General features: G+C 40.8%; 1 protein-coding gene, 12 non-coding genes and 2 pseudogenes across 13 annotated transcripts in view; 11 read left to right on the top strand and 4 right to left on the bottom strand.

The window, feature by feature from the left end:
- Window positions 1-23,396, top strand: part of Gcn2 (eukaryotic translation initiation factor 2 alpha kinase Gcn2) — a 54,595-nt gene extending 31,199 nt beyond the window's left edge. Inside the window, exons 23-28 of the mRNA XM_073073603.1 lie at window positions 15,485-15,650; window positions 17,047-17,267; window positions 17,976-18,064; window positions 18,484-18,602; window positions 19,292-19,473; window positions 20,901-23,396. Of these exons, the coding sequence (XP_072929704.1) occupies window positions 15,485-15,650; window positions 17,047-17,267; window positions 17,976-18,064; window positions 18,484-18,602; window positions 19,292-19,473; window positions 20,901-21,048 (925 nt within the window). The 3' untranslated portion in view covers window positions 21,049-23,396. The remainder of the gene's footprint in view (window positions 1-15,484; window positions 15,651-17,046; window positions 17,268-17,975; window positions 18,065-18,483; window positions 18,603-19,291; window positions 19,474-20,900) is intronic.
- Window positions 408-526, top strand: LOC140743011 (5S ribosomal RNA). The gene has a single exon (XR_012102325.1). It is a non-coding gene; the product is annotated as a 5S ribosomal RNA (ribosomal RNA).
- LOC140743037 (5S ribosomal RNA) lies at window positions 959-1,077 on the top strand. The gene has a single exon (XR_012102349.1). It is a non-coding gene; the product is annotated as a 5S ribosomal RNA (ribosomal RNA).
- LOC140743056 (U1 spliceosomal RNA) lies at window positions 1,874-2,036 on the top strand. The gene has a single exon (XR_012102364.1). It is a non-coding gene; the product is annotated as a U1 spliceosomal RNA (small nuclear RNA).
- Window positions 2,525-2,687, bottom strand: LOC140743051 (U1 spliceosomal RNA). Its single transcript, XR_012102359.1, has one exon. It is a non-coding gene; the product is annotated as a U1 spliceosomal RNA (small nuclear RNA).
- Window positions 3,672-3,790, bottom strand: LOC140743035 (5S ribosomal RNA). The gene has a single exon (XR_012102347.1). It is a non-coding gene; the product is annotated as a 5S ribosomal RNA (ribosomal RNA).
- On the top strand, window positions 4,356-4,474 carry LOC140743036 (5S ribosomal RNA). The gene has a single exon (XR_012102348.1). It is a non-coding gene; the product is annotated as a 5S ribosomal RNA (ribosomal RNA).
- LOC140743010 (5S ribosomal RNA) lies at window positions 5,015-5,133 on the top strand. The gene has a single exon (XR_012102324.1). It is a non-coding gene; the product is annotated as a 5S ribosomal RNA (ribosomal RNA).
- On the top strand, window positions 6,482-6,600 carry LOC140743009 (5S ribosomal RNA). The gene has a single exon (XR_012102323.1). It is a non-coding gene; the product is annotated as a 5S ribosomal RNA (ribosomal RNA).
- LOC140743053 (5S ribosomal RNA) lies at window positions 7,085-7,203 on the top strand. Its single transcript, XR_012102361.1, has one exon. It is a non-coding gene; the product is annotated as a 5S ribosomal RNA (ribosomal RNA).
- On the top strand, window positions 7,642-7,776 carry LOC140743059 (uncharacterized; annotated as a pseudogene).
- LOC140743050 (U1 spliceosomal RNA) lies at window positions 12,735-12,897 on the bottom strand. The gene has a single exon (XR_012102357.1). It is a non-coding gene; the product is annotated as a U1 spliceosomal RNA (small nuclear RNA).
- LOC140743043 (5S ribosomal RNA) lies at window positions 13,578-13,696 on the bottom strand. Its single transcript, XR_012102353.1, has one exon. It is a non-coding gene; the product is annotated as a 5S ribosomal RNA (ribosomal RNA).
- LOC140743032 (5S ribosomal RNA) lies at window positions 14,261-14,379 on the top strand. Its single transcript, XR_012102344.1, has one exon. It is a non-coding gene; the product is annotated as a 5S ribosomal RNA (ribosomal RNA).
- On the top strand, window positions 14,787-14,911 carry LOC140743007 (uncharacterized; annotated as a pseudogene).
- Window positions 23,397-24,950: the final 1,554 nt, after the last annotated feature.

Genomic DNA, 24,950 nt, shown 5'->3' with positions numbered 1-24,950 from the left:
ATAGACAGAAGTTCTTAATGCTGAAATTACTCAATAGATGGTGTTGTATACAGCTACACGTTGCTTACTTGGTTCTCATCTATGCTACCAGGTGGTACTGCACCCTTAAACGGTACACTGAAATTTTGTTTTACTTAATAGTTGGCTTTTTGTTTTTTTTTTTCACAATTCCTTTTTAAATAATATCTTACTTTATATTAAATGCTTTCTTCATACATTTTGCTTTCTTTTCTACAACCTTCATTCATATATTTCATACAATAATTTCTATAAATGTTATTTTTGGTTATAAATGCTAGAATATAAACTGCAATGAAATTATGCATTTTATTGTAATGAATTTGATTTATTTTATTGCATAAGCCGAATTAATGACTAAACGATTTTTATATTTCATAGCATCTGTCGCCAACGTCCATACCACGTTGAATACACCGGTTCTCGTCCGATCACCGAAGTTAAGCAACATCGGGCGCGGTCAGTACTTGGATGGGTGACCGCCTGGGAACACCGCGTGTCGTTGGCCTTTTGCTTACTTTTATACTTCTTTACTTATCTGGCCTTACTTTTAAAGATTTCCTCATTCATGTGGCTTATTGATTTTTGTACGGTTTTTCTTTGCTCTATATTTTTAATATATTTCATTAAACATCCAATATTCACTTATGAATAGGCGTAGAATAGAATATTTACTTACTTCATTAAAATTATTTTACAGTAAGAAAATTACTCATCTAAAGGAGTTAATAAATTAATATAGCCGATGTAGCAAATGTAAGTACTATTTAGACTATTGTACCGGTCTATGAATAAAATCTAAAAAAAATTAAGTTGTTGTAATAATGGCTTCGATTGTTTTTAAATATAGAAGAATGAAAGCTATAAAATAAGTAAATTTAATCAAAAATATGTTAATGCATTTAGATTTCAAGGATTCAGAAATTTCACCATCTCTCTCGCCAACGTCCACACCACGTTGAATACACCGGTTCTCGTCCGATCACCGAAGTTAAGCAACATCGGGCGCGGTCAGTACTTGGATGGGTGACCGCCTGGGAACACCGCGTGTCGTTGGCCTTTTGCAATTTTCCCCACTTTTATATTTTTATCAGATTTATTTTTGCATATTTACATATTCCATATTTCTAATTTCTTATCCCTAACCAATAAATGAAGGGGGGAAGGAACTTCTTTCTGTTACTTTTGTTACAGTTAGTTTTTTTCTCAATACTGTATGATCCATTCTTTCCATCCAACATTTCCTTTTCAGGGTTCTTATATACTTTCAATATTCCTAATTTGTTTGTAATTATATGATACTAGCTGTGCCTCGCGGTTTCACCCACGTTAAGAAGAAATCTAAAAAAAAAAGTCGTCAAGATTAAATGGTCTTTGAAATGTGCCTCCAGTGTCGTTGGCCTTTTGCTTTTTTTGACACATTTGGTTCATTTATTTCTTTTTACTGCTAATTATATGTCTATTACATTGAAATGTTTTTGGTTTGAAATTGTCATATTGTCAATTATGACGTAAATGTCCAGGGGGTTTGGTGAAAACATTAATCCTTATTTTTGGGGTCGCAACTGTTGTCCCACGACACCACAAATGAGGATATAGGTTTACATAAACTTGAATTTGGCTTTACACAAACCCCTTTTGATATTCAAAAAGTAAAATGGCGTCTTTCACTTGTGCACGCCAAGGACCACTAATTATAACATTTCAATGGACTAGTCGCTAGGTGGCGCTTGTTCTAATTATCGTATCTGTTTATTCGCTGCTAGATATTAGCAGCATAAAAGTCTCCTCTGCATCACGCTGTTGAGATGTCGTCCTGGCTCGTATAAGTACCAGGCTCTACTGGGGTGAACTCATACTTACCTGGCGTAGGGGACACCGTGATCAGGAAGGCGGTTCCCCCAGGGCGAGGCCTTCCCATTGCATTCCGGTTGGGTTGACCCCTGCGATTATGCCTAATGTGGATAACTCGGACGCGTAATTTCCGATAGTGGGAACTGCGTTCGCGCTGTCCCTTTGTAAAAGTTCTTCACGGTAAATGATATAATCAGATTCAGATTTTGCCGTTGTATTTACTCTGTAAACATTTCAAGACAAGTGTCCTTCTATTACGGTTCAAGAGATAGGGCCCTGGGATACACGAATAGACAGCGAAGGTTTAATAATAGGAATCCGTTCTTACACTATGAATATGGAACCCCTAAAATGGATCATTTGGATTTAGAATAGGATTAATAAGAAAATTTTGCATTTTATTGTAATGCAAAAGTAATATTATGGCATTACAAACTACTGCTTAAAAATAGAGCTTATTAGCTTATAGAGATCATTTGCTTAATTTTTATCGCTATGTTCAGTTGTTTTACTGGAACTGGGTTAAGTTTACCCAAATTGTTGTTCGTTGGTAGGAATTTATTTCCTAATTCCTAATCCTAATTCCTAATGACCTAATCAATTGCAGAAATGAAGATTATTTATCTTCCAGTTTAACTTAATAGTTCTTAGAAAGGGGACAGCGCGTACGCAGTCCCCACTATCAAAAATTACGCGTCCGAGTTATCCACATTAGGGATAATCGCAGGGGTCAACCCAACCGGAGTGCAATGGGAAGGCCTCGCCCTGGGGGAACCGCCTTCATGATCACGGTGTCCCCTACGCCAGGTAAGTATGAGCTCATCAGCGCAAAACCGGGTACTTATGGTTCCTTGAACAACATGTTGTTAGCGTGATTCAGATTTCGTGACGTCATTTATATATCGCCATCTAGTGGCAAATATTTTTAACCGTTACTCGTTTACACTAGCAGAAGTAGCGCCATCTAATTTTTAGTTCTGGTTTTATTGTGACCTGAACTGTGCTAGCTAGCTACTGTTTGTCCCACAGATCTTTATCCTGGTCTATGCTTTGTTTAGTTCACGTTAGCAGCATGGAAGAATAAATATTAATTTCAGTAATCATATACTGCCAGGGAGGAAACTCTTCAGATTGGTTGCCGCTATCATATTACAAAGTAATGAGATTAAGCAAAAATTAAGAAAGAAACAAATATGATTTATTGGTTAGAGACATGAAGTTGGAAATATGATGTAAATAACAAAATAAATCACATAAAAATGTTAATGTGCGAAAACTTATCAAAAAAAGAACAAATATGTATGTAATTAATAATAATAAGAAGAATCGATCAAACTATATCACTTTAAGTAGGTAATAACATTGTCCAAAAAATTCCCCCACCTCCATGTTAAAGTTGTTATAATACGTAAATTACAAAATAAATCCGAAAAATATGTTCAAATGCGAAAAAATCGATTGATTGCAATTGATTGATTGATGCAATTCCATTGATTGATCATTACAGCACAGTAAATGCTAAAATAGAAATAAATAACACTATTAATAAAAATAATATAGTGACAACCTAATTGCTTCGATAAAGTGTAGGTATTTATTTTATAAACTAGGCTTAGTTTCCATACTGGTCCATATTTGTACTGTGGTTATACCCATTCTAATTTAGCCATAGGTGTTTAGTGAAACGTGAAAATTTTAATTATAGAAATGAAAAAAGGCAATATTATTATGTAAAAAAACATAAGAAAAAGACATCACAAAGTAAATGTAGATAAAAAGTAGTAGTGGAAAAAGCAAAAGGCCAACGACACGCGGTGTTCCCAGGCGGTCACCCATCCAAGTACTGACCGCGCCCGATGTTGCTTAACTTCGGTGATCGGACGAGAACCGGTGTATTCAACGTGGTATGGACGTTGGAATAGTGAGCGTGAAACCTACATACACAACGATACCAAAATAGTAAGCTTTATTACTAACAAATTAACTCTAAATGGTAAAGGGAGCAACTACCTACTCGAATGGCTTTATTTCTATCACCATTGTTTTATCAATTGCACTTAAATTTGATTTTTCCAAATAAATACAGAAGTACTTAATGCTGAAATTACTCAATAGATGGCATTGTGTACAGCTACACATTGCTAAGTGGGTTCTCATCTATTCCACCAGGTGGTACTGCATCCTTAAACGGTACACTAACATTTTTTTTACTTAATAGTTGGCTTTTTGTTTTTTTTTTTTCACAATTCCTTTTTTAATAATATCTTACTTTATAATAAATGCTTTCTTCATACATTTTGCTTTCTTTTCTACAACCTTCATTCATATATTTCATACAATAATTTCTATAAATGTTATTTTTGATTATAAATGCTAGAATATAAACTGCAATGAAATTATGCATTTTATTGTAATGAAATTGATTTATTTTATTGTATAACCTCAATTAATGACTACGATTTTTATATTTCATATCATCAGTCGCCAACGTCCACACCACGTTGAATACACCGGTTCTCGTCCGATCACCGAAGTTAAGCAACATCGGGCGCGGTCAGTACTTGGATGGGTGACCGCCTGGGAACACCGCGTGTCGTTGGCCTTTTGCTTTTTCCACTTATACTTTTTCATCTACATTTTACTTTGTGATTTATTTTTCTTATGCTTGTGTTCTATAATAGTGCCTTTTCTCATTTCTGTAATTTAAAAAAATCACGTTTCACTGTAAACCTGTGGCTAAAATAGAAGGATGCAATGAATCGCATAATATAGTAGCAGTAGTTATAAAAGTAGGTATAACTTTGACTAAAGCCTTAATTGCATTCAAAAAGTATTACTCTTTGTATTTATATTGGCGACTTAGAATCAAAAGAAAAAGTACTGTAGAAAAACTAGAAATATACTAATCAATGTCAAGATATTAATAATATACTTAAATCTTGAATTACGATTATTCATTGTCCTTTTTGTTTACTTTTTGAAACATTTGGTTTATTTATTTCTTTTTACTATTACATATTTTATGTTGAAATATTTTTAATAGTTCTTTTTATAGACAGTTTAAGAAAATGACTATATCAAATTCTAATGACGTCACGTGCTGCACATGGCTATACGATGCGTATATTTAAAAATTCCAGTCGCCAACGTCCATACCACGTTGAATACACCGGTTCTCGTCCGATCACCGAAGTTAAGCAACATCGGGCGCGGTCAGTACTTGGATGGGTGACCGCCTGGGAACACCGCGTGTCGTTGGCCTTTTGCAATTTTCCCCACTTTTAAATTTTTATCAGATTTATTTTTGCATATTTACATATTCCATATTTCTAATTTCTTATCCCTAACCAATAAATGAAGGGGGGAAGGAACTTCTTTCTGTTACTTTTGTTACAGTTAGTTTTTTTCTCAATACTGTATGATCCATTCTTTCCATCCAACATTTCCTTTTCAGGGTTCTTATATACTTTCAATATTCCTGATTTGTTTGTAATTATATGATACTAGCTGTGCCTCGCGGTTTCACTCACGTTAAGAAGAAATCTAACAAAAAAAGTCGTCAAGATTAAATGGTCTTTAAAATGTGCCTCCAGTGTCGTTGGCCTTTTTGCAATTTTTCGTATTTTAACGTTTTCATCGAATTTATTGTGTATTTTTGCCAACTTCAACATGGAGGTGGTGAATTATTTGGTTAGTTTTTTTTGCTCAATCTTATTACTTATAGTGATTTTGTTTTGATCCATTCTTCTTAATAGTAGTAACATACCTTTTGGATTTTATTGGTAATTTGTCGCATTGTAACATTTTTATTTGATTTATTTTGTTATTTACAAGTTTCCAACTTCTTGTCTTAGGGACAAATCATATATGTATGTTTCTTTCTTTTTTTTTTTACTCAACCTCATTACTTTATAATTTGATATTGACTATCTGGTATTATACTTTAGTTTTCACTCTGGTAGTATCTTTATTTAGCAAATCACTGCCTGGAAGTATCATGCTATTTATTCTTCCCTTCTCCTAGTGTAAACTATCGTCCTATGGACGTTGGCGACAAATGTTATGAAATATAAACATCGTTTAGTCATTAATTCGGCTTATGCAATAAAATAAATCAAATGCATTACAATAAAATGCATAATTTCATTGCAGTTTATATTCTAGCATTCATAACCAAAAAATAATATTTAATGAAATTATATATGAAATATAACAATGAAGATTGTAGAAATGAAAGCAAAATGTATGAAGAAAGCATTTAAAATAAAGTCATATATTATTAAAAAAGGAATTGTGACATGAAACAAAAAGCCAACTTTTAAGTAAAAGAAATATCAATGCACCGTTTAAGGATGTATCCACCTGGTGGAATATATGAGAACCAACTTAGCAATGTGTAGTTGTACACAACGCCATCTATTGAGTAATTTCGCATTAAGAACTTCTGTCTATATTTGGAAAAATCAAATTTAAGTGCAATTGATAAAACAATGGTGATAGAAATAAAGGCGTTCGAGTACATAGTTGTTATACCCTTTAGAGTTAATTTGTTAGTAATAAAGCTTACTATTTTGGTATCGTTGTGTATGTAGGTTTCACGCTCACTGTCGCCAACGTCCATACCACGTTGAATACACCGGTTCTCGTCCGATCACCGAAGTTAAGCAACATCGGGCGCGGTCAGTACTTGGATGGGTGACCGCCTGGGAACACCGCGTGTCGTTGGCCTTTTGCTTACTTTTCATAAAATCTCTCCATACTTCTTTACTTATCTGGCCTTATTTTAAAGATTTCCTCATTCATGTGGCTTATTGATTTTTGTACGTTTTTTCTTTGCTCTATATTTTTAATATATTTCATTCAACATTCTATATTTATTTATGAATATAATAGTCGTAGAATAGAATATTTACCTACTTCATTAAAATTATATTTTTACAGTAACAAAATGACTCGTCTAATTGTGTTAATAAATTAATATGGCCGATAGCTACATCGGCCATATTAATTTATTAACACAACACAAATGTAAGTACTATTTAGACTATTGTACCGGTCTATGAATAAAATCTAAAAAAAATAAAGTTGCTCTAATAATGGTTTCGATTGTTATTAATTATAGAAGAATGAAAGCTATAAAATAAGTAACTTTAAACAAAAATATGTTAATGCATATAGTTTTCAACAATTCAGAAATTTCACCATCTCTCTCGCCAACGTCCATACCACGTTGAATACACCGGTTCTCGTCCGATCACCGAAGTTAAGCAACATCGGGCGCGGTCAGTACTTGGATGGGTGACCGCCTGGGAACACCGCGTGTCGTTGGCCTTTTGCTTTTCTTGACACATTTGGTTCATTTATTTATTTTTACTACTAATTATATGTCTATTACATTTAAATATTTTGAGGGCTTGGTACAAACCTAATTCCTAATTTGTAGGGTCGCAACTGTTGTCCCTCGACACCACAAATTAGGATATAAGTTTACATAAACTTAAATTTCGCTTCACACAAACCCCTTTTGATATTCAAAAAGTAAAATGGCGTCTTTGACTTGTGCACGCCAAGCCTAGCGACTAGTCCATTGGAATGTTATAATGATTGGTCATTATAACATTCCAATGGACTAGTCGCTAGGTGGCGCTTGTTCTTATTATCGTATCTGTTGATTCGCTGCTAGATAGCAGCATAAAAGTCTCCTCTGCATCACGCTGTTGAGATGTCGTCCTGGCTCGTATAAGTACCAGGCTCTACGGGGGTGAACTCATACTTACCTGGCGTAGGGGACACCGTGATCAGGAAGGCGGTTCCCCCAGGGCGAGGCCTTCCCATTGCACTCCGGTTGGGTTGACCCCTGCGATTATCCCTAATGTGGATAACGTTCACCCGTCGTTGGTGGACCATCCCAGGGTCCTCGAGCTGACGACAGGCCCAAGGGTTACCCCCCCATTGTGGTGGAGCGGTTCCCAAATTGGACGCAGCACTTCGAGGTGCTGCGAGCCCGATTGGGTCGCGCGCCGAGCGCACGGCCCTATGGACGAGGGATTAGGTTTATCCCTCAGACGCCTGAAGAGTACCGGACGGTCCAGGCGTTCCTGACCGACCTAGCAGGCACAGAGCCAGATCTCTCCTGGTTCTGCTATACGCCGCGCGAGAACCGCCCCACTAAGGTGGCTGTGTGGGGCTTGCCGGCGGATACGAACCCGGAGAGAGTATGCGGGGCGCTCAGGGCGCTTGGATTTCCGGTACGTTTCGGGACGTACATTCCACCGAGGCGAGGACGCCCGGGTTGCACGTTTCACGTGCAGATGGACCACTTGGGCCAGGAGGAGCTCGCCCGCCTTTACAGGGTGGACGAGCTACTTAACATGCCGGGGGTGGTTGTCGAGGCGTGGAGGGGCCGAGGTGGCCCGGCCCAGTGCCACCGCTGCCAAGGCTTCGGCCACGCCTCGTACAACTGCTTCAGGCAGCCGAAGTGCGTCCGTTGCGCGCAGGGACACGCAACTCGGGATTGTCCCCTACCGCGCGATGCCCAAGCCAAGTGCGCCAACTGCCATGGACCGCACATGGCCAATGATAGGCGATGTGCGGTTCTTAGGCGAGTGGCGCGGGCCAAAAGCATCGCGCTACCACCACCTATTCCCGGCCCTCGTCAACAGCGGGGCGCCGCACCTGCTCCGGCGCCTCCAGCCAGGAGCCGTGCGCCGCCCACCGCAGTGGGGCCCTCAGTGCGGCAAGTGGAGGAGTATGAGCCCGCGGCCGGTGCATCTCTAATGGCACCGGCGAGGCGCCCGACGTCTGCTAAGCGTAAAAGGCATAACAGGCGTCGGAACGCCGCGCGTCTTAGGAACCAGAGGGAGACCCGGCGGGTACCCCTCGCCGAGTCGACCCCCCAGCCGATGGAGACAGAACACCCAGCTCCAGAGACGCATCCGGCCGCGGGGCCAGCCCCCGCTCCGGCGGTGGAGCCGGCCCGGGCACAGGTAGTTCCTGAGTCCGCGCCGGCCCTACAGCCGCGACAGCCCGCTCCGCGCCCCCGCCGTGCCCAACTCCCGGCCCAGCCTGTCGCAGAGGAGGGCACCGGCCGCAGGAGACCGCAGAGGCGGCTAAGGATCGAGGAACCGGAGGAGCGACCAACACCACGCCCCCGTCAGACCACAACACCGGTCGCCGTTGCGCGGCCCTTTCGTGCCCTCGGGCTTGACACGCCCGCAGATGCCCTTGTCACAGCAGTGCAGTCCATCTGCGAGGCAGTGGCCCGGCACCCGGACTTGGTTGCGGCCGTGCAACGGATTGTCTCAGACGTCCTCGGGGTCCAGTGCAGCGTCCCTCAGGGTGCTGTACTGGAATCCGGGCGGCGTCACTAGACACCTGCAAGCGCTGCGTGGTCTCATACAGGCGCAGGACATTCACGTCGTGCTCCTGGGTGAGACCAAGCTGCGTGCAGGCCTCGATCTAAGGCTACCTAATTACCACGTGTACCGGCGTGACGAACAGACGCCCACGGGATTTCCTTTCAGGGGAACCGCGGTTGCGGTTCGACACGACTTGGTACACGAGGAATTGCCACACCCGCCGTTCACCCACACGCGCTCCATAGGGGTAGCGTTGAGTGCGGCGGGAAGGGACCTGCGACTCTATGCGGCGTATCGCCCGCCAGGTCCCCAATTTGACCCGCAGGACATCTCGAACATCATGGATGGTGGTGCTCCGACCTTGGTGGCTGGTGACCTCAACGCCAAGCACTTGGCTTGGGGGTCCAGAGTCATCAGTCCCGTGGGACGGAAGCTGTATGAAGACTCCGAGGCTAAAGGCTATGAGGTACAGGGTCCTGAGGCCCCTACCCATATCCCCTCGGACGAGTCCCACCGCCCAGATGTCCTGGACATCATACTCCACAAGGATCTTGCGTGTCCAGTCCATGTGGAGGTGTTGTATGACCTGGACACACAACACCTGCCCATATTGGTCGTTCTTGGCCTTGGGGCGGCGTGTGTGGAACCCCCCAGACTCCGCAGCAAGACGGACTGGGATAAGTTTAAAAATACTTTAAATTCTATTAAGTTTAGCGGCTCGCTCTCCTCCGCCGAGGGGGTCGAAGCCGCCACCGAGGCGGTTCAAACCTCAATTATTAATGCCCTGGCGGCTTCGACTTCGCAGTCCCCTGTGGAGACGGGCCGCTATAGTACACCACTCCCAGTCCGTCTAAGCGACATGCTCGCTAAAAAGCGTAAGCTGCGCGAGCTCTGGGCGCGCACACGTTGTCCCCGGGTCAAGCGCGACCTGAATGCGTTGGCCGAGCGGCTGTCTGCTGAGATGGCGGAGCTGCGAGGGGCCACCTGGGAGATGAGAATCGACCAGGCTGGCGAGTCGCAAACGTCTCTCCATCATCTCAATAGACAGCTGACTCGAGCTAAGGTCCCCGTCACCCCTCTCCTAGATGGCGGGGGGAGGCGGGTCCACGCAGCGAAGGACCGCGCGGAGATACTTGCGGAGTATATGGAAGAGCAGTTCTCGCCCCATCCACCCGCACTGTCAGCCTCCGCGCATCACGAGGATGTAGGGCGTAGAGTAGGGGACCTCCTTAGGGACCCGACACCGGCACTCGAAGGGATCGAGTTTATCTCTCCCACTGAGGTAAGGAAGGCGGCCTTACGTCTACCAAGGCGTAAGGCCCCAGGTCACGACGGGATCCCCAACGCGGCGCTAGGTATGCTGTCCAGAGGGGCCCTTGTCGCATTGACTCGGGTCTTCAACGCCATCCTACGCACAGGCCATTTCCCGACCATCTGGAAATTAGGGAAGGTAATCGTCCTCCCGAAACCGGGGAAAGACCGCCGTCTCCCGGGTAACTACCGCCCCATAACCCTGCTATCAACCACAGCTAAGCTGTTTGAGAGACTGGCGTTGAAACGACTGCGTCCGTTCCTTAATATAAGGGACGAGCAGTTCGGGTTCCGCGCCGGTCACTCTACAACGCTGCAGCTCACGCGGGTTATTCATCATTTAGCATCCGAGCTCAACTACGGCCGTCACACGGTCGGCGTCTTTCTCGATATCGAGAAGGCGTTCGACCGCGTATGGCATGAGGGGCTCATATGCAAAATGATGAATACACCTGCCCCGGCGACGCTGATACGGTTGATAGCATCGTTTTTAAGTGAGCGGCAGTTCTATATTTCGGTCGAGGGCGTCGCCTCAGACCCTAGGCCCATACGTGCGGGGGTGCCGCAGGGCAGCTGCCTCTCTCCGTGGCTCTATGCTCTATACACCAACGACGCCCCCACTCTCCAAGGTCACCTGGAAGACTGGGAGCGCGACGTTATGCTCGCGTTGTTCGCAGATGACAGTGCGTACTTCGCGTCGTCCCGCCGAGCGGACTTAGCTGCACGGAGAATGCAGCGTCTGCTCGACTTACTACCTATGTGGCTGGACAAGTGGCGCATGGCTGTCAATGTCGGAAAGACAGTCGCAATACTGTTCGGCCGCAAGCGTATCATGCCGGCTCCGCTGAGGCTCCGTGACACGGAGGTAGCTTGGCAGCCAATAGTTAAATACCTAGGATGTAACATCGATCGCTCGTTGCACATGATCCCGCAGGTGGAACAATCGATCCACCAGGCCCGAGCGGCCCGAGCGATGCTCCGACCGGTGCTTACATCCAGGTTACCGTTAAGGACGAAACTAGGGATCTACAAGACCTACATTCGTTCACGACTTACCTACGCGGCGCCGGCATGGTACGCGTTGGTATCTAGGTCGCAACGCCAGCGTCTCCAGGCCCAGCAGAACCTGGCCCTACGAGCAATCGTGGGGGCGGGTCGCTACGTCAGGAACGAAGTGGTGAGGCGCGACCTTAAGATCGAAACGGTCGAGGAGTTTGTGGTCCGCCTCGCACGCTCAATGTATGAGCGGGCGGAGGCCGGACCATACTCCCATTTAAAGGGGTTCGCGCCCCTACACGATCGACCACCTACGGGGCGCCCGCTCCCGCGGGAGCTCCCAGGGCTGGCGACCCCCGACCATCAGGGGGCCGACCGTCCGCTCGGTACAACGACGCGATAATTACCGAATCACCCCCTCAACAGGGGGATGATAGAAATTTTTAATATTTGTTCATTATTTTATTATGTTTTAAATAACATTATATTATTATGAATAAATATCAAGAATCCGGGGGGTATTTACCACCTGAGAATCTGCCCGGGCAAAGAGGGTATCCTCGAGACCCGAATTTCCTGCCCACCGCCCTTATGTTGACATTGCCGCAATATATGTGCGCCCGGAGGGTAAGACGTCCCAGCGATAGATAGTGGATAACTCGGACGCGTAATGTTTGATAGTAGGGACTGCGTTCGCGCTGTCCCTTTGTAAAAGTTCTTCACGGTAAATGATATCATCAGATTCAGATTTTGCCGTTGTATTTACTCTGTAAACATTTTAAGACAAGTGTCCATCTATTACGGTTCAAGAGATAGAGCCCTGTGACACACGGATAGACAGCGAAGGTTTAATAATAGGAATCCGTTTTTACACTATGGATATGGAACCCCTAATATGGATCATTTGGATTTTTGAATAAGACAATTAAGATAATTATGCATTTTATTGTAATGCAAAAACAATATTACTGCTTTACAAAATTCTACTGCTTAAAAATAGAGCTTAGTCTCATTACCCTTTGGTGAATAATGAAGTAATTTGTATCATTTACTTAATTTTTATCGCCATGTTCAGTTGTTTAACTGGAACTGGGTTAAGTTTACCCAAATTGTTGGTCGTTGGTAGGAATTAGGAAATATAATCAATTGAAGGAATGAAGACTATATATCTTCGAGTTAAACTCAACAGTTCTTAGAAAGGGGACAGCGCGTACGCAGTCCCCACTATCAAAAATTACGCGTCCGAGTTATCCACATTAGGGATAATCGCAGGGGTCAACCCAACCGGAGTGCAATGGGAAGGCCTCGCCCTGGGGGAACCGCCTTCATGATCACGGTGTCCCCTACGCCAGGTAAGTATGAGTTCTTCAGCGCAAAACCGGGTACTTATAGTTCCTTGAACAACATGTTGTTAGCGTGATTCAGATTTCGTGACGTCATTTTTATATCGTCATCTGGTGGCAAATATCTTTAACCGTTAGTTATTTATACTAGCAGAGGTAGCGCCATCTAGTTTTGAGTCTTGGAGTTATTGTTACCTTGAGCTTGAACTGCGTTAGGTAGCGTCTGTTTGTTCTACAAATCTTTATTCAGGTCTGTGCTTTGTCTAGTTTACACTAGGAGAAGGGAAGAATAAATAGCATGATACTTCCAGGCAGTGATTTGATAAATAAAGATACTACCAGAGAGAAAACTAAAGTATAATACCAGATTGGTAGTCAATATCAAATTATAAAGTAATGAGATTGAGTAAAAAAAAAAACAAGAAAGAAACATATATGATTTGTTGGTTAGGGACAAGAAGTTGGAAACTTGTAAATAACAAAATAAATCAGATAAAAATGTTACAATGCGACAAATTACCAATAAAATCCAAAAGGTATGTTAATACTATTAAGAAGAATGGATCAAAACAAAATCACTATAAGTAATAGGATTGAACAAAAAAACTAACCAAATAATTCCCCACCTCCATGTGGAAGTTGGAAAAAATACACAATAAATTCGATGAAAACATTAAAATACGAAAAATTGCAAAAAGGCCAACGACACGCGGTGTTCCCAGGCGGTCACCCATCCAAGTACTGACCGCGCCCGATGTTGCTTAACTTCGGTGATCGGACGAGAACCGGTGTATTCAACGTGGTATGGACGTTGGCGACTGTGAGCGTGAAACCTACATACACAACGATACCAAAATAGTAAGCTTTATTACTAACAAATTAACTCTAAATAGTAAAGGGAGCAACTATGTACTCGAACGGCTTTATTTCTATCACCATTGTTTTATCAATTGCACTTAAATTTGATTTTTCCAAATAAAGACAGAAGTTCTTAATGCTGAAATTACTCAATAGATGGCATTGTGTACAGCTACACATTGCTAAGTTGGTTCTCATCTATTCCACCAGGTGGTACTGAATCCTTAAACGGTATACTAACATTTTTATTACTTAATAGTTGGCTTTTTGTTTCATGTCACAATTCCTTTTTTAATAATATATGACTTTATTTTAAATGCTTTCTTCATACATTTTGCTTTCATTTCTACAATCTTCATTGTTATATTTCATATATAATTTCATTAAATATTATTTTTTGGTTATGAATGCTAGAATATAAACTGCAATGAAATTATTCATTTTATTGTAATGCATTTGATTTATTTTGTTGCATTATCCGAATTAATGACTAAACGACTTTTATATTTCATAACATCTGTCGCCAACGTCCATACCACGTTGAATACACCGGTTCTCGTCCGATCACCGAAGTTAAGCAACATCGGGCGCGGTCAGTACTTGGATGGGTGACCGCCTGGGAACACCGCGTGTCGTTGGCCTTTTGCTTTTCTTGACACATTTGGTTCATTTATTTATTTTTACTACTAATTATATGTCTATTACATTTAAATATTTTGAGGGCTTGGTACAAACCTAATTCCTAATTTGTAGGGTCGCAACTGTTGTCCCTCGACACCACAAATTAGGATATAAGTTTACATAAACTTAAATTTCGCTTCACACAAACCCCTTTTGATATTCAAAAAGTAAAATTGCGTTTTTGACTTGTACACGCCAAGGACCAATAATTATAACATTCCAATGGACTAGTCGCTAGGTGGCGCTTGTTCTTATTATCGTATCTGTTTATGCGCTGCTAGGTAGCAGCATAAAAGTCTCCTTTGAATCACGCTGTTGAGATGTCGTCCTGGCTCGTATAAGTACCAGGCTCTACGGGGGTGAACTCATACTTACCTGGCGTAGGGGACACCGTGATCAGGAAGGCGGTTCCCCCAGGGCGAGGCCTTCCCATTGCACTCCGGTTGGGTTGACCCTTGTGGTTATCCCTAATGTGGATGCCTTCGCGCTGTCCCCTTTGTAATTATTAGATGTGTAAAGATAAATAAATTCTTGTTCTTTCTCTAATTTCTCAATAGAAATTAGATATTGAAACATGTCAATACATGTGTTGTTTTGATGTCCTTATCGTAAATCGTATCTTTTTATTGATATGACATCTATGAATAATATTCCCTGTTCTTTGGTTGAAATTAGTATAATTTTAGACTTTAGTGTACTATATATTACACTATAAATTATAAATTAATAAAACGGATTCCAAATAATTATTAATTATTTGGAACCCGTTTTATTACATATAAAATTAAAGAAGGATTGTACTTTAACCATGACTAATCATGTAAATTAATATAATAATGAACTGTTACCCATTATAAATTGCATGCCTTGACAGGTGGAATTTGGCGAACCTATTCTATTACCGTCGATCAATTGTATTTACCCATTTTCAGGCAGTAAATGATTTGAATTTGAATTTATATGTAACGGAAACTCACTAAACTCAGTAAATCTTGCTAATATATCCCTTTAATAGCATATCAATAATTATATAATTTGTTAATTCAATTATATATTAATTTACAGATACGACGCTCTCGTCGAAGAATTTTGGAAAATAGCCCGCGCTGAGAAGGACCATAGTGCGGAACTGAAATGTTCTTCGGTGGGCTTCTCCATGTCCTTGGAGCGCATGGCTGCCATCATAAAATCCTTGGAAGTTCAATTGCCGAGTACTATTAAGGGTTTAGAGGTATGTAATTATACTAAAATTAAAGTAGTAATTCGAGTAGAAGGGCACTACCGTCACACCATATATTTGCCTTTTTAAGAATTATTCTTAATAAGGCAAGCATTATATAATATACTTATATGAGGCTTTATATGATTTGAAGAGTTCAGTAAGGCAGACGTACCGATTAATTTTTTTTTATTTATTTTAATTTCGTTCAACGCCACATGCTATCTAAATAAATAAATAAAACACTATGACAAAAAGTGGAGTTGGCTGATTTGCTAATTAAGGTATCGCGTACTGTGCTACGTTCCAGTCTAGTCTTCACGGACAGCAACGTAATATCTGTGGCTAACTCAGTTGAAACTTCAGTCCTATTCGGGTTGATTACAAACGTCTATGGGTGACCACTTACCATCAGGCGATCTGTATGTCTGTTTGTTTATTCTATAATATACATAGGAAGCTTTAATAAATTGAGTTTTTAGTTTTTCATACCTCTAATTATACAACTATAATAAAGGAAGACTTAGCTAAGATCTAACGAATGGATCCAAGACTTCCTCGGCGAACTTACGGAATAAATCTCCAGGGGCCTACCACCGTCTTTTAAAAACCATCATAGTTCAGGAAAGTTTTATTTCAATTCAACATTATTTTGTTTCGTACCACGACCTCCTTAAACCAGTATTGTTTTATTCTTGCCGAGTTATGTAAAATAATGAGTAATTTGTCTATTTCTTATTCAAGTGGAAACGAGACATCAAAACTTGTGTCATGTGTTTCGCACCACGATCTTGATTGTGCTCTGTCATATGCAGTTGAAAAAACTTAAACCCTTATTCATTTTTCGCTTATCCATTGTATAAAACCAACTGAAATTGTCATATTTTGCTTAAAAAAATAAATTTCCTGCAAAAAAAGAATGAATAATTTCGACGAATATCATACAAAACTGCTTGTTGCAATATTATAAAAACAATCTTACTTTAACGAGGTCGTGGTACGAAATTTTAATGTGTGATTAAAATTTTATTCTTTTAAGAGATGATTGTAGGCCCAGTTTCCAATAGATTAGTAAAGACTACTCATAACAAGAAAATGTAATCAGTTTTGACAATTGAATTTGTCTCTGTCATCTATTTTCGTGTGAGAAATAATTAAAAAAAATGAAGTTTTTAGATCATTTACGAATGAAACGATATTTCTCAGCACTTTTTCTTCGATTTCGTGTTTTTGCACCACTTAACTGCGCATGTCGGCATTGTTCCGCGTAAATTATACCATGACAGCCATAAAATGGTTGACAGAACTGTGAGCCGTTTAAACCATTTAATGGCTTCCTTCAATTACAAGGCGGTGAGATATCTATACTTATCTATAAATAATAAAGTGTTCAAAATCTCGCTCGTAGACTCCGCTAATCAGCGTGTCAGTATGGGGTACGGCGGGCGACAGTCGTGACGGCGCGGACGCGGCGCGGCGGGCGCAGCTGGCGCGCGAGCTGTGGGCGAGCGGGTACAGCTGCTGCACGTGGTCCGCTAGCGACGCAGACGCGCACGAGCTGACCGCCGCCAGCGTGCACCTGTTGCAGGACGACGCGTACGTGCTCGTCTGCTGTTGGGAGGGGAACAGGTGAGATTGAACACGAGCGGGTGAGATTGTATTGTAACTGGTGAGATTGAGGGAAACGGCTAAGATTGAGGGAGGAAAAGCTGATTGAGAAGAATTAGGTGGAATTTAGGTAAAAGTGAGAGAGCTGTGGGCGAGCGGGTACAGCTGATGCACGTGGTCCGCTAGCGACGCGGACGCGCACGAGCTGACCGCCGCCAACGTGCATCTGTTGCAGGACGACGCGTACGTGCTCGTCTGCTGTTGGGAGGGGAACAGGTGAGGTTGAACAGGAACGGGTGAGATTGAATTGTAACTAGTGAGATTGAAATGAAATAGTTGAGATCGAGGGAAAAGGCTAAGATTGATGGAGGAAAAGGTGATGAAGAGGGAAATAGATGAAATTTAGGTAAAATTAGTAAATAAGGGGGAGAGAACGGGAAGGGGTAACAGATTGAGATTGATATAAGTATCTTAAACAGGTCATGTACGTTTTCAACTTATAAAATAAAATTCACTTGGATGAAACGCGCACTGTGCTGCTGCTTGTTGTTTCACAAATAACTGTATGATAAGCACACTATTTCATTAAAATTCATTATAATTCATGTAAATACATACGTATAGTGGAAATTATTGTCATGAATCCGGCTATCCTCTAAACTAGTAGTTGCTGTACATTATACATTAACTAAGTTCTTAATCCATTTACACATATTTTTTGATTTACAGAGTCCGAGAACACAAAGTGCCATTCATAGATGTAGTTGATTTTATCAAACAGAGACTGAGTCCAGATGCTGTGAGGAGTCCAGAATTTGGTAATTGTTATAATACATCTATATAGTTACAATTTGATCTTGTGAAATTGTACTAATTAAAGAATTTAAACGAAAAAAGTAGCTAAATACAGTGAATATAAAATTATATTTTAAAATTGAAAACCGGAAAACGTTTTGTTGCCATATAAATAAAAAAAGTGTTAAGGGTGACCAACTCTTGTCACTTAGGGGTGTGAAAAATAGATAGTAGCCGATTCTCAGCCCTACTGAATATGCATATAAAACTTGGTGAAAATCGGTAAAGCCGTTTCGGAGGAGTACGTTAACTAACATTGTGGTACGAGAATTTTATATATAAGATATTGTTGAAACTCTCAAGTACCATAGACAAAACCAAGGGATAGTCATAAAGATTTAATTTTAAATTATTTATAAATTGTTGTTTTATATGTTTTCAGGTAGCAGATCGATGAGTTGGACAGAAGGTGAAAAGTCAAATAGTCCTACCATATCTATTACATTTATCACAGCCAGTGAACGAATGACTAAAAACAGCAAAAGACCTTGTGAAGTTCAGGTAAGTTTATAGTAATCATAATAACTTGAATATTTGTTTACAGATTACTCTGAATATTGATTTAACAACTATGCGTATCGAATCATAGAAACACTCTTATTAAATGTAATACATAGCTGATTCATGCTCATTTACTCTAAAAAGGTTTACATTATTATCAGTAAACATAATATTTTAAACATTATAATAATCAAAATCTGTCATATATTAACATTTCGTGAATTTATTATTAGTAAAAAATGTATTTTTTGTGACGGATTGTACCGCATCGGTTTCCATTTCATACAATGAATAAGATGGCGTTTATTTAAGAACGCAAAACACATTGAATTGAAGGTGCTAGAACCCTTTTGTGGTTCGACTCCGGCAGCACCACCGCCACACCTATTTCTACCTAATAACAGTAGTGTTAGGCGATGCTGTGTTCCGGTTTGAAGGGTGTGGTAAGGGAGACAGACTTTTCCGAGGCGTTCCAGCTTAGTCCTCAGGGGTAGCGGCGCATCTGTGGCCGACCTCAGGTAGGAATATCTAATCCTATCTGGGGTTGATTACAGATGTCCATGGCCGGCAGTAGCCACTTACCATCAGATGGACTGCATGCTCGTCGGCTACTCTTATATTATAAAAAAAAAAACATTTGCATGTTCACTTCTAAGTCTAACCAACTCCACTTGTCTTTCAACCCTCAGATAACAAAGCAAGTGACGTCAATGCTGACGGCATTAGGGATGCAGCCGTTATTCGGCCGCTTGCGTGTGAGCGTGCTGGCGCTCGCGTGTGAGGCCGCGTGCGTGCGGCTGCTCGCCGCGCAGCTCGCCGCGCCGCTCGACGGACCGTGTCTACCGCGAGCGTTCGCGCCTGTGTTTGATGCGTGAGTAGCATATTTGTATATATGGCTCTAGACAGACAGACCGCATTTAAACTGCAATCCAACCGCAAATTGCAGTTCAGGTGCAGTTTGAATGCAGTTGACACGACTGCAATAGAACTGCAAACCAAACGCGTAGTTCGATTGCAGTCCAATTACAGTCGTGTCAACTGCTTCCAAACTGCACCTGAACTGCATTTTGCGGTTGGATTGCAGTTTAAATGCGGTCCGTCTGTCTAGAGCCTATTTCTGCCTCATAACTGCAGGGTTAAACCCTGCTGTATTCTGGTTTGAAGGGTGTGGTAAGGGAGACTTACTTTTCCGAGGCGTTCCAGTTTAGTCCTCAGCAGCAGCGGTGCATCTGTGGCCGACCTCAGGTAGGAACGTCTAATCCTATCTAGACGGATGCAGACGAGCATGCAGTCCACCTGATGGTAAGTGGCTACTGCTGCCCATGGACATGTGTAATCAACCCTAGATAGGATTAGATATTGCTACTTGGCTTGGGCTATAGGTGCGCCGCTACCCCTGAGGACTAAGTTGGAATGCCTCGGAAAAGTATGTCTCCCTTACCAAACCCTTCAAACCAGAACACAGCAGCGCTCAACACTGCTGTTATGAGGCGTAATAGCAGACCTCACGCTTCTGGTAGTCGTGGTATCCAGCAGTGTTGGGCAATATGAAATCTAACTACGACTACATATAGTAATCAGTAATTATAACTACAAATTACAAAAACAAAACGTAAAAAGTAGTTAAACATTTTCATTCCATCCATCCATCAGCCTGTAATAGTCCACTGCTGGACATAGGCCTCCCCTAATCTACGCCACTCCGACCGGTCTTGAGCGATCTGGATCCAGCGGTTACCCGCCGTCCGCTTCAGGTCATCAGTCCACCTGGTCGGGGGGCGTCCTGTACTCCTTTTTCCGAGACGTGGTCTCCATTCGAGGACCTTCCTACCCCATCGGTTATCCGTCCTACGAACTATGTGGCCAGCCCATTGCCACTTCAGCTTGCTTATTTTGAGAGCTATGCCGGTAACTTAAATAACATTTTCATTACTAACTACTAATTGTAGTTGCAATCACGATTACATGATTACTTTTCATAACTACTAGATTGCAGCAATCAAATTAATAACTACATCATGTAGTTTGATTACTGTAGTTAAGTTATGTCACGATTATAAGTAGTTAACTACAATGTAATCATAACTACACGTAGTTAACTACGCCCTACACTGGTATCAAGTTATTTTTAACAACAAATATATATAGTATAGTACAGTACAGTACAGTATAGTATAGTATAGTGTAGTGTAGTGTAGTGTAGTGTAGTGTAGTGTAGTGTAGTGTAGTGTAGTGTAGTGTAGTGTAGTATAGTATAGTATAGTATAGTATTTTCAGATTTTAATTGTCTCATTTCAGGTTCATCAAGCTCCACAACATTCTAGAGGACGCATTGAAAGAGCTGACGAACATGGCGAAACAGAGCAACCAGAACAGAAATGCGGAGGAGACGCAACTGTACGCGCTATATTCCATACCGGACTCCCTATGTCGCCTTATTACGTGATGTTTAGCTATAATAGTTGCTGTTTAATAGAATTGCTTTGATACAAAGTACAACGAATTGTATTAAGTGTTAAACATGTGCGTTTTAATAGTAAAAATAATGAATATACGCAATACGTAGACAAGCAACTGTATCGAAAAGAATAGAAAAAGAAAAAACGCGTCGCAATGTTTTAATCGCCTGCATAGATAAGTATAGATATCTGACCGCCTTGTAATGGAAGGAAGCCATGTAATGGCTGACACTTGTCGGCCATTTAATGGCTGTCGTGGTGTAATTTACGCGGAACAATGCCGACATGGGCAGTTAAGTGGTGCAAAATCACGAAATCGAAGACTATGTGCGGAAAAATATCGTTTCTTTCGGAAGTGCTTTAAAACCTATTTTTTTTTAATATTTTTCAAACACCAAAATAGATGACAGTGACAATTTCAATTGTCAAAACTGGTTACATTTTTTGTTAGGAGTGAGTAATCTTTACTAATCTATGATCGCTGGTTTAAGCTACTCGTCAATAGATGGGGCCACAAATCTGAATCACGCTATTGAAGTTTTTCAACTTTTTGTATATGCTTTTTCAGCTTCGAGCTGTCTGTTGAAGTACGGCCGCTTCCCAGGCATTGCCTTGCCTGGCTAGAGATCTCCCTTTGCCAAAACTATTTCATACTGGTTAAGAGGTATCACGTGATGTTTAGTGGTTGTAGTTAGAAATGTTTACTAGAATAAAATTATAATCGCATTAAAATGTGTAGTGCAGTTGTATAAGTATTGTATCGATGAATATGTAACAATAACAAAAATAATAAATGACCGTATGGTACGTTTGAGGCCCGCGCCAGACATAGCACAAACATTTGAACACATGTTTCAACACAGTGAAGACGCGTATTTGAGTATTTCGAGCACACATCAAAGCGTTCAAATATGTGCGGAGCCTGCTACACAGGCGCAAAGTCCAGTTGCTAGGAGACCATGACATGAGTGACAGTTAAAAATGTTAACAAATAAGTGTTTAAATGTGTGGGCAAAGTCTTTGTTCAAATATTTGTTTATGTCTGTCGTAAAATATCTGTAAGCACTATTCCATACCGGACTGCTATACCGCCTAATCACGTGATGTTAATGTTTAGCTCATTAGCTAAACACTGCATTGAGTGTCTATAGTAAATGATTACTAGATTTATAGCGTTATTATAATGTATATTGCTGTTGTGAATTGTATTAAGAAGTATTCTATTCTATTTTGTAAAAAATGCGTCTGAATTATGTGAAACCTAATCAAGTAATTTTGAATCTAAAACAATTTTATTATAGTCCGCGCCAAACTTCCAGTCCGCTCTGAAGTTGTTGCGCGCAGGTTTAGTTAGTATACTCCGTAACGTGCGGGCGCCTAACGCAGCTATGTACGCGTGGGCGAGAGCGGGCAGCGGAGGGTGCCGGGGGTCTCGCACTGTCTTCTTCCCGCTAATATCTACAATTTGCTACTACGACACGTTTCGTTTCTATATTCAGAGCGGACTAGCAGATTGGCGCGGACTCTATTAAAAGTTTTGTCTCGAAAATTATTTTTTCATGTGGTATTTTCTGTTGAAGTTCCCAAGTCAAGTCTACCTCACTTGGAGGGGTGAAGCGTCCACTACCCTCCAGGGTTAACTTCGTTACAAGTGACCCTCATCTCTAGATTGTAATGTCGCTTTTTACATCTACACCTACTTCTATACCAGTGAGATAAATCTAACTAATATTTTAAATAGGAAAGTGAATTTGTTTGTTTATTTGTTTGTTTGTTTGATACATGTATTAAGGCGTCACTTAACTACAAAACGGATTGTCGTGAAATTTTGTCCAGAAAAGCATGTCGAGAAAAAACTACTTTTTTCGAGGGATACATAAAACAACTATTTTCATCGACCTGAAACCGCAAGTGAAGCCGCGGGTAGAAGCTATTAATATAAAAAGTAGCTTTGTACTATTCTTATTGTATTTTTTGTCTTTTCTGTATTGACTTTGTTTTGTATGAATTATTAAATTGTAAAGGGGGCGTCCATTTATTACGTGATTTGACAATTTCTCGATCCCACTTCCCCTTCTTGCCCCTAATCTCACGTGAAAATATCCTACTGAGGTAGTATTGGTGATTAACAGAGAAACATGATATACTTAATTTAACTCGATTTTCTCGCAATTTTACATGGTTTATTGTAAAAATACCTTGATTTTTGTCGAGACTCCGCCCCGTGAGATTAGGTGATATTGGGCTCAAATCCTAACCAAAACTGTCAGTTGCCTTCTGTAAGCTATGGATGTACCCAAATTGACTGTTATTTTGGAGATTAACTATTGGGTACTTTATTATTGTTACTTTCTTAAGTAAATATCCTTATTTTAAAGATGTACTAAAATTGATACAAGAAATTAATGAAAATAAAAAAAATACCAGGAATTTAAATTTTGGAATGACTTATGTCAAACGGTTATAACCGGTTCTGAAATTAGTCCATCTTTACCGGGTAATCCGTTATTATAATTATTATTACTGATGCAATTAAAATAAATACAGTATAGGTGTTATGTACCTACCGAAATATTTTATAGTTTTGTATTACTATTATAGTCCGCGCCAAACTGTTAGTCCACTCTGAAGTTGTTGCGAGGAGGTGTAGTCAATTTAGGTACTATGGCGACGCAATTCATTTCTTTATTCGGAGCGGACTAGTAGTTTTACGCGGACTGTAACTTATGTCATAAGGAAAGTTGAATAAAAAGTATAACCTACAAAAATGTTTTATTTATATTATCACCTTTGATTTTTATGAAAATCCCTGAAGTCACACAAATTTTATATCACACAAATTTTCAATAAAAATATAAGCAAATATAAAAACAATAAGTAGACTATTCAACAATATCAGATTAATATTAATTGAATAATAAAAATTACATTTATTTAACTCAAATATTTATTACTAACAATATCTAATTAAATCATTGGGGGCGAATATAAAAATAATCATACGTATAAACATCTATGATTCTCGTAAGTCGTAACACTAGACCAGAGGACGGCAAAGCGGCGCCCGCGGGCACCACTGCGCCCTTCAATAAATTTTAGTGCGCCCTTAAAGTATTATTAATTTAGACAAGAAATTTAATACGTAAATTTTAAAATACCTAGAATCTTCTGTACGTCAAACAACAAGGTGGCAGAACCCTTTAAGGTTCGACTCCGGTGGCACTGCCGCCACACCTTTTTCTGCCTAATAACAGCAGTGTTTAGTGATGCTGTGTTCTGGTTTGAAGGGTGAGGTAAGGAAGACATACTTATCCGAGGTGTTCCAGCTTAATCCTCAGGGGTAGCGGCGCATCTGTGGCCGATAATCGTTATCCAAGGGCGCCGGTAGCCACATACCATCAGGTGGATTGAAAAAAAAACCTGAACTGTGACGCGCTTACGTTATGTTATGTATAAATACAAATATTATTTTTAAATAATATTTATTAAATAGTTGACGCACGCCATGAATTTTTAATTTAGTATTTCACATTAAAAACGTTCCCGACCTCTGCACTAGACCGAATATGGTAGGGTAAAATGCATAGTCGTAACAATTAACAACACACATTTTTTTCATCTAGAGGGCTTGCAAAAGAATGAGACAGGTATAGGTATACGTTCGGAAAACATTCCCCTCCACAGTGGGGTAAAAGTCGTTTGACACAGTTGGGCCACTGCCCCGTCACCAACATAAATACGGGCATTTTCTCTAAAATAAGTAGACATCATACATAAAATGTCTACTGTAAAATAGCCCTTATAGTGTTAACAGGCTCTATAGTTGGGCCATTATGAACGTGCGAACTGAGCCATAAATACTTTTTATCAGATTTCTCGCTCACACTTA

The sequence above is a fragment of the Epargyreus clarus genome, unplaced genomic scaffold, assembly GCF_041222505.1.
Source record: "Epargyreus clarus isolate Ecla_fem2 unplaced genomic scaffold, WU_Ecla_fem_2.2 ptg000006l, whole genome shotgun sequence".
NCBI lineage: Eukaryota > Metazoa > Arthropoda > Insecta > Lepidoptera > Hesperiidae > Epargyreus > Epargyreus clarus.
The sequence above is the reverse complement of the archived record's forward strand: the minus strand, read 5'-3'. Positions and strand labels throughout refer to the sequence as shown.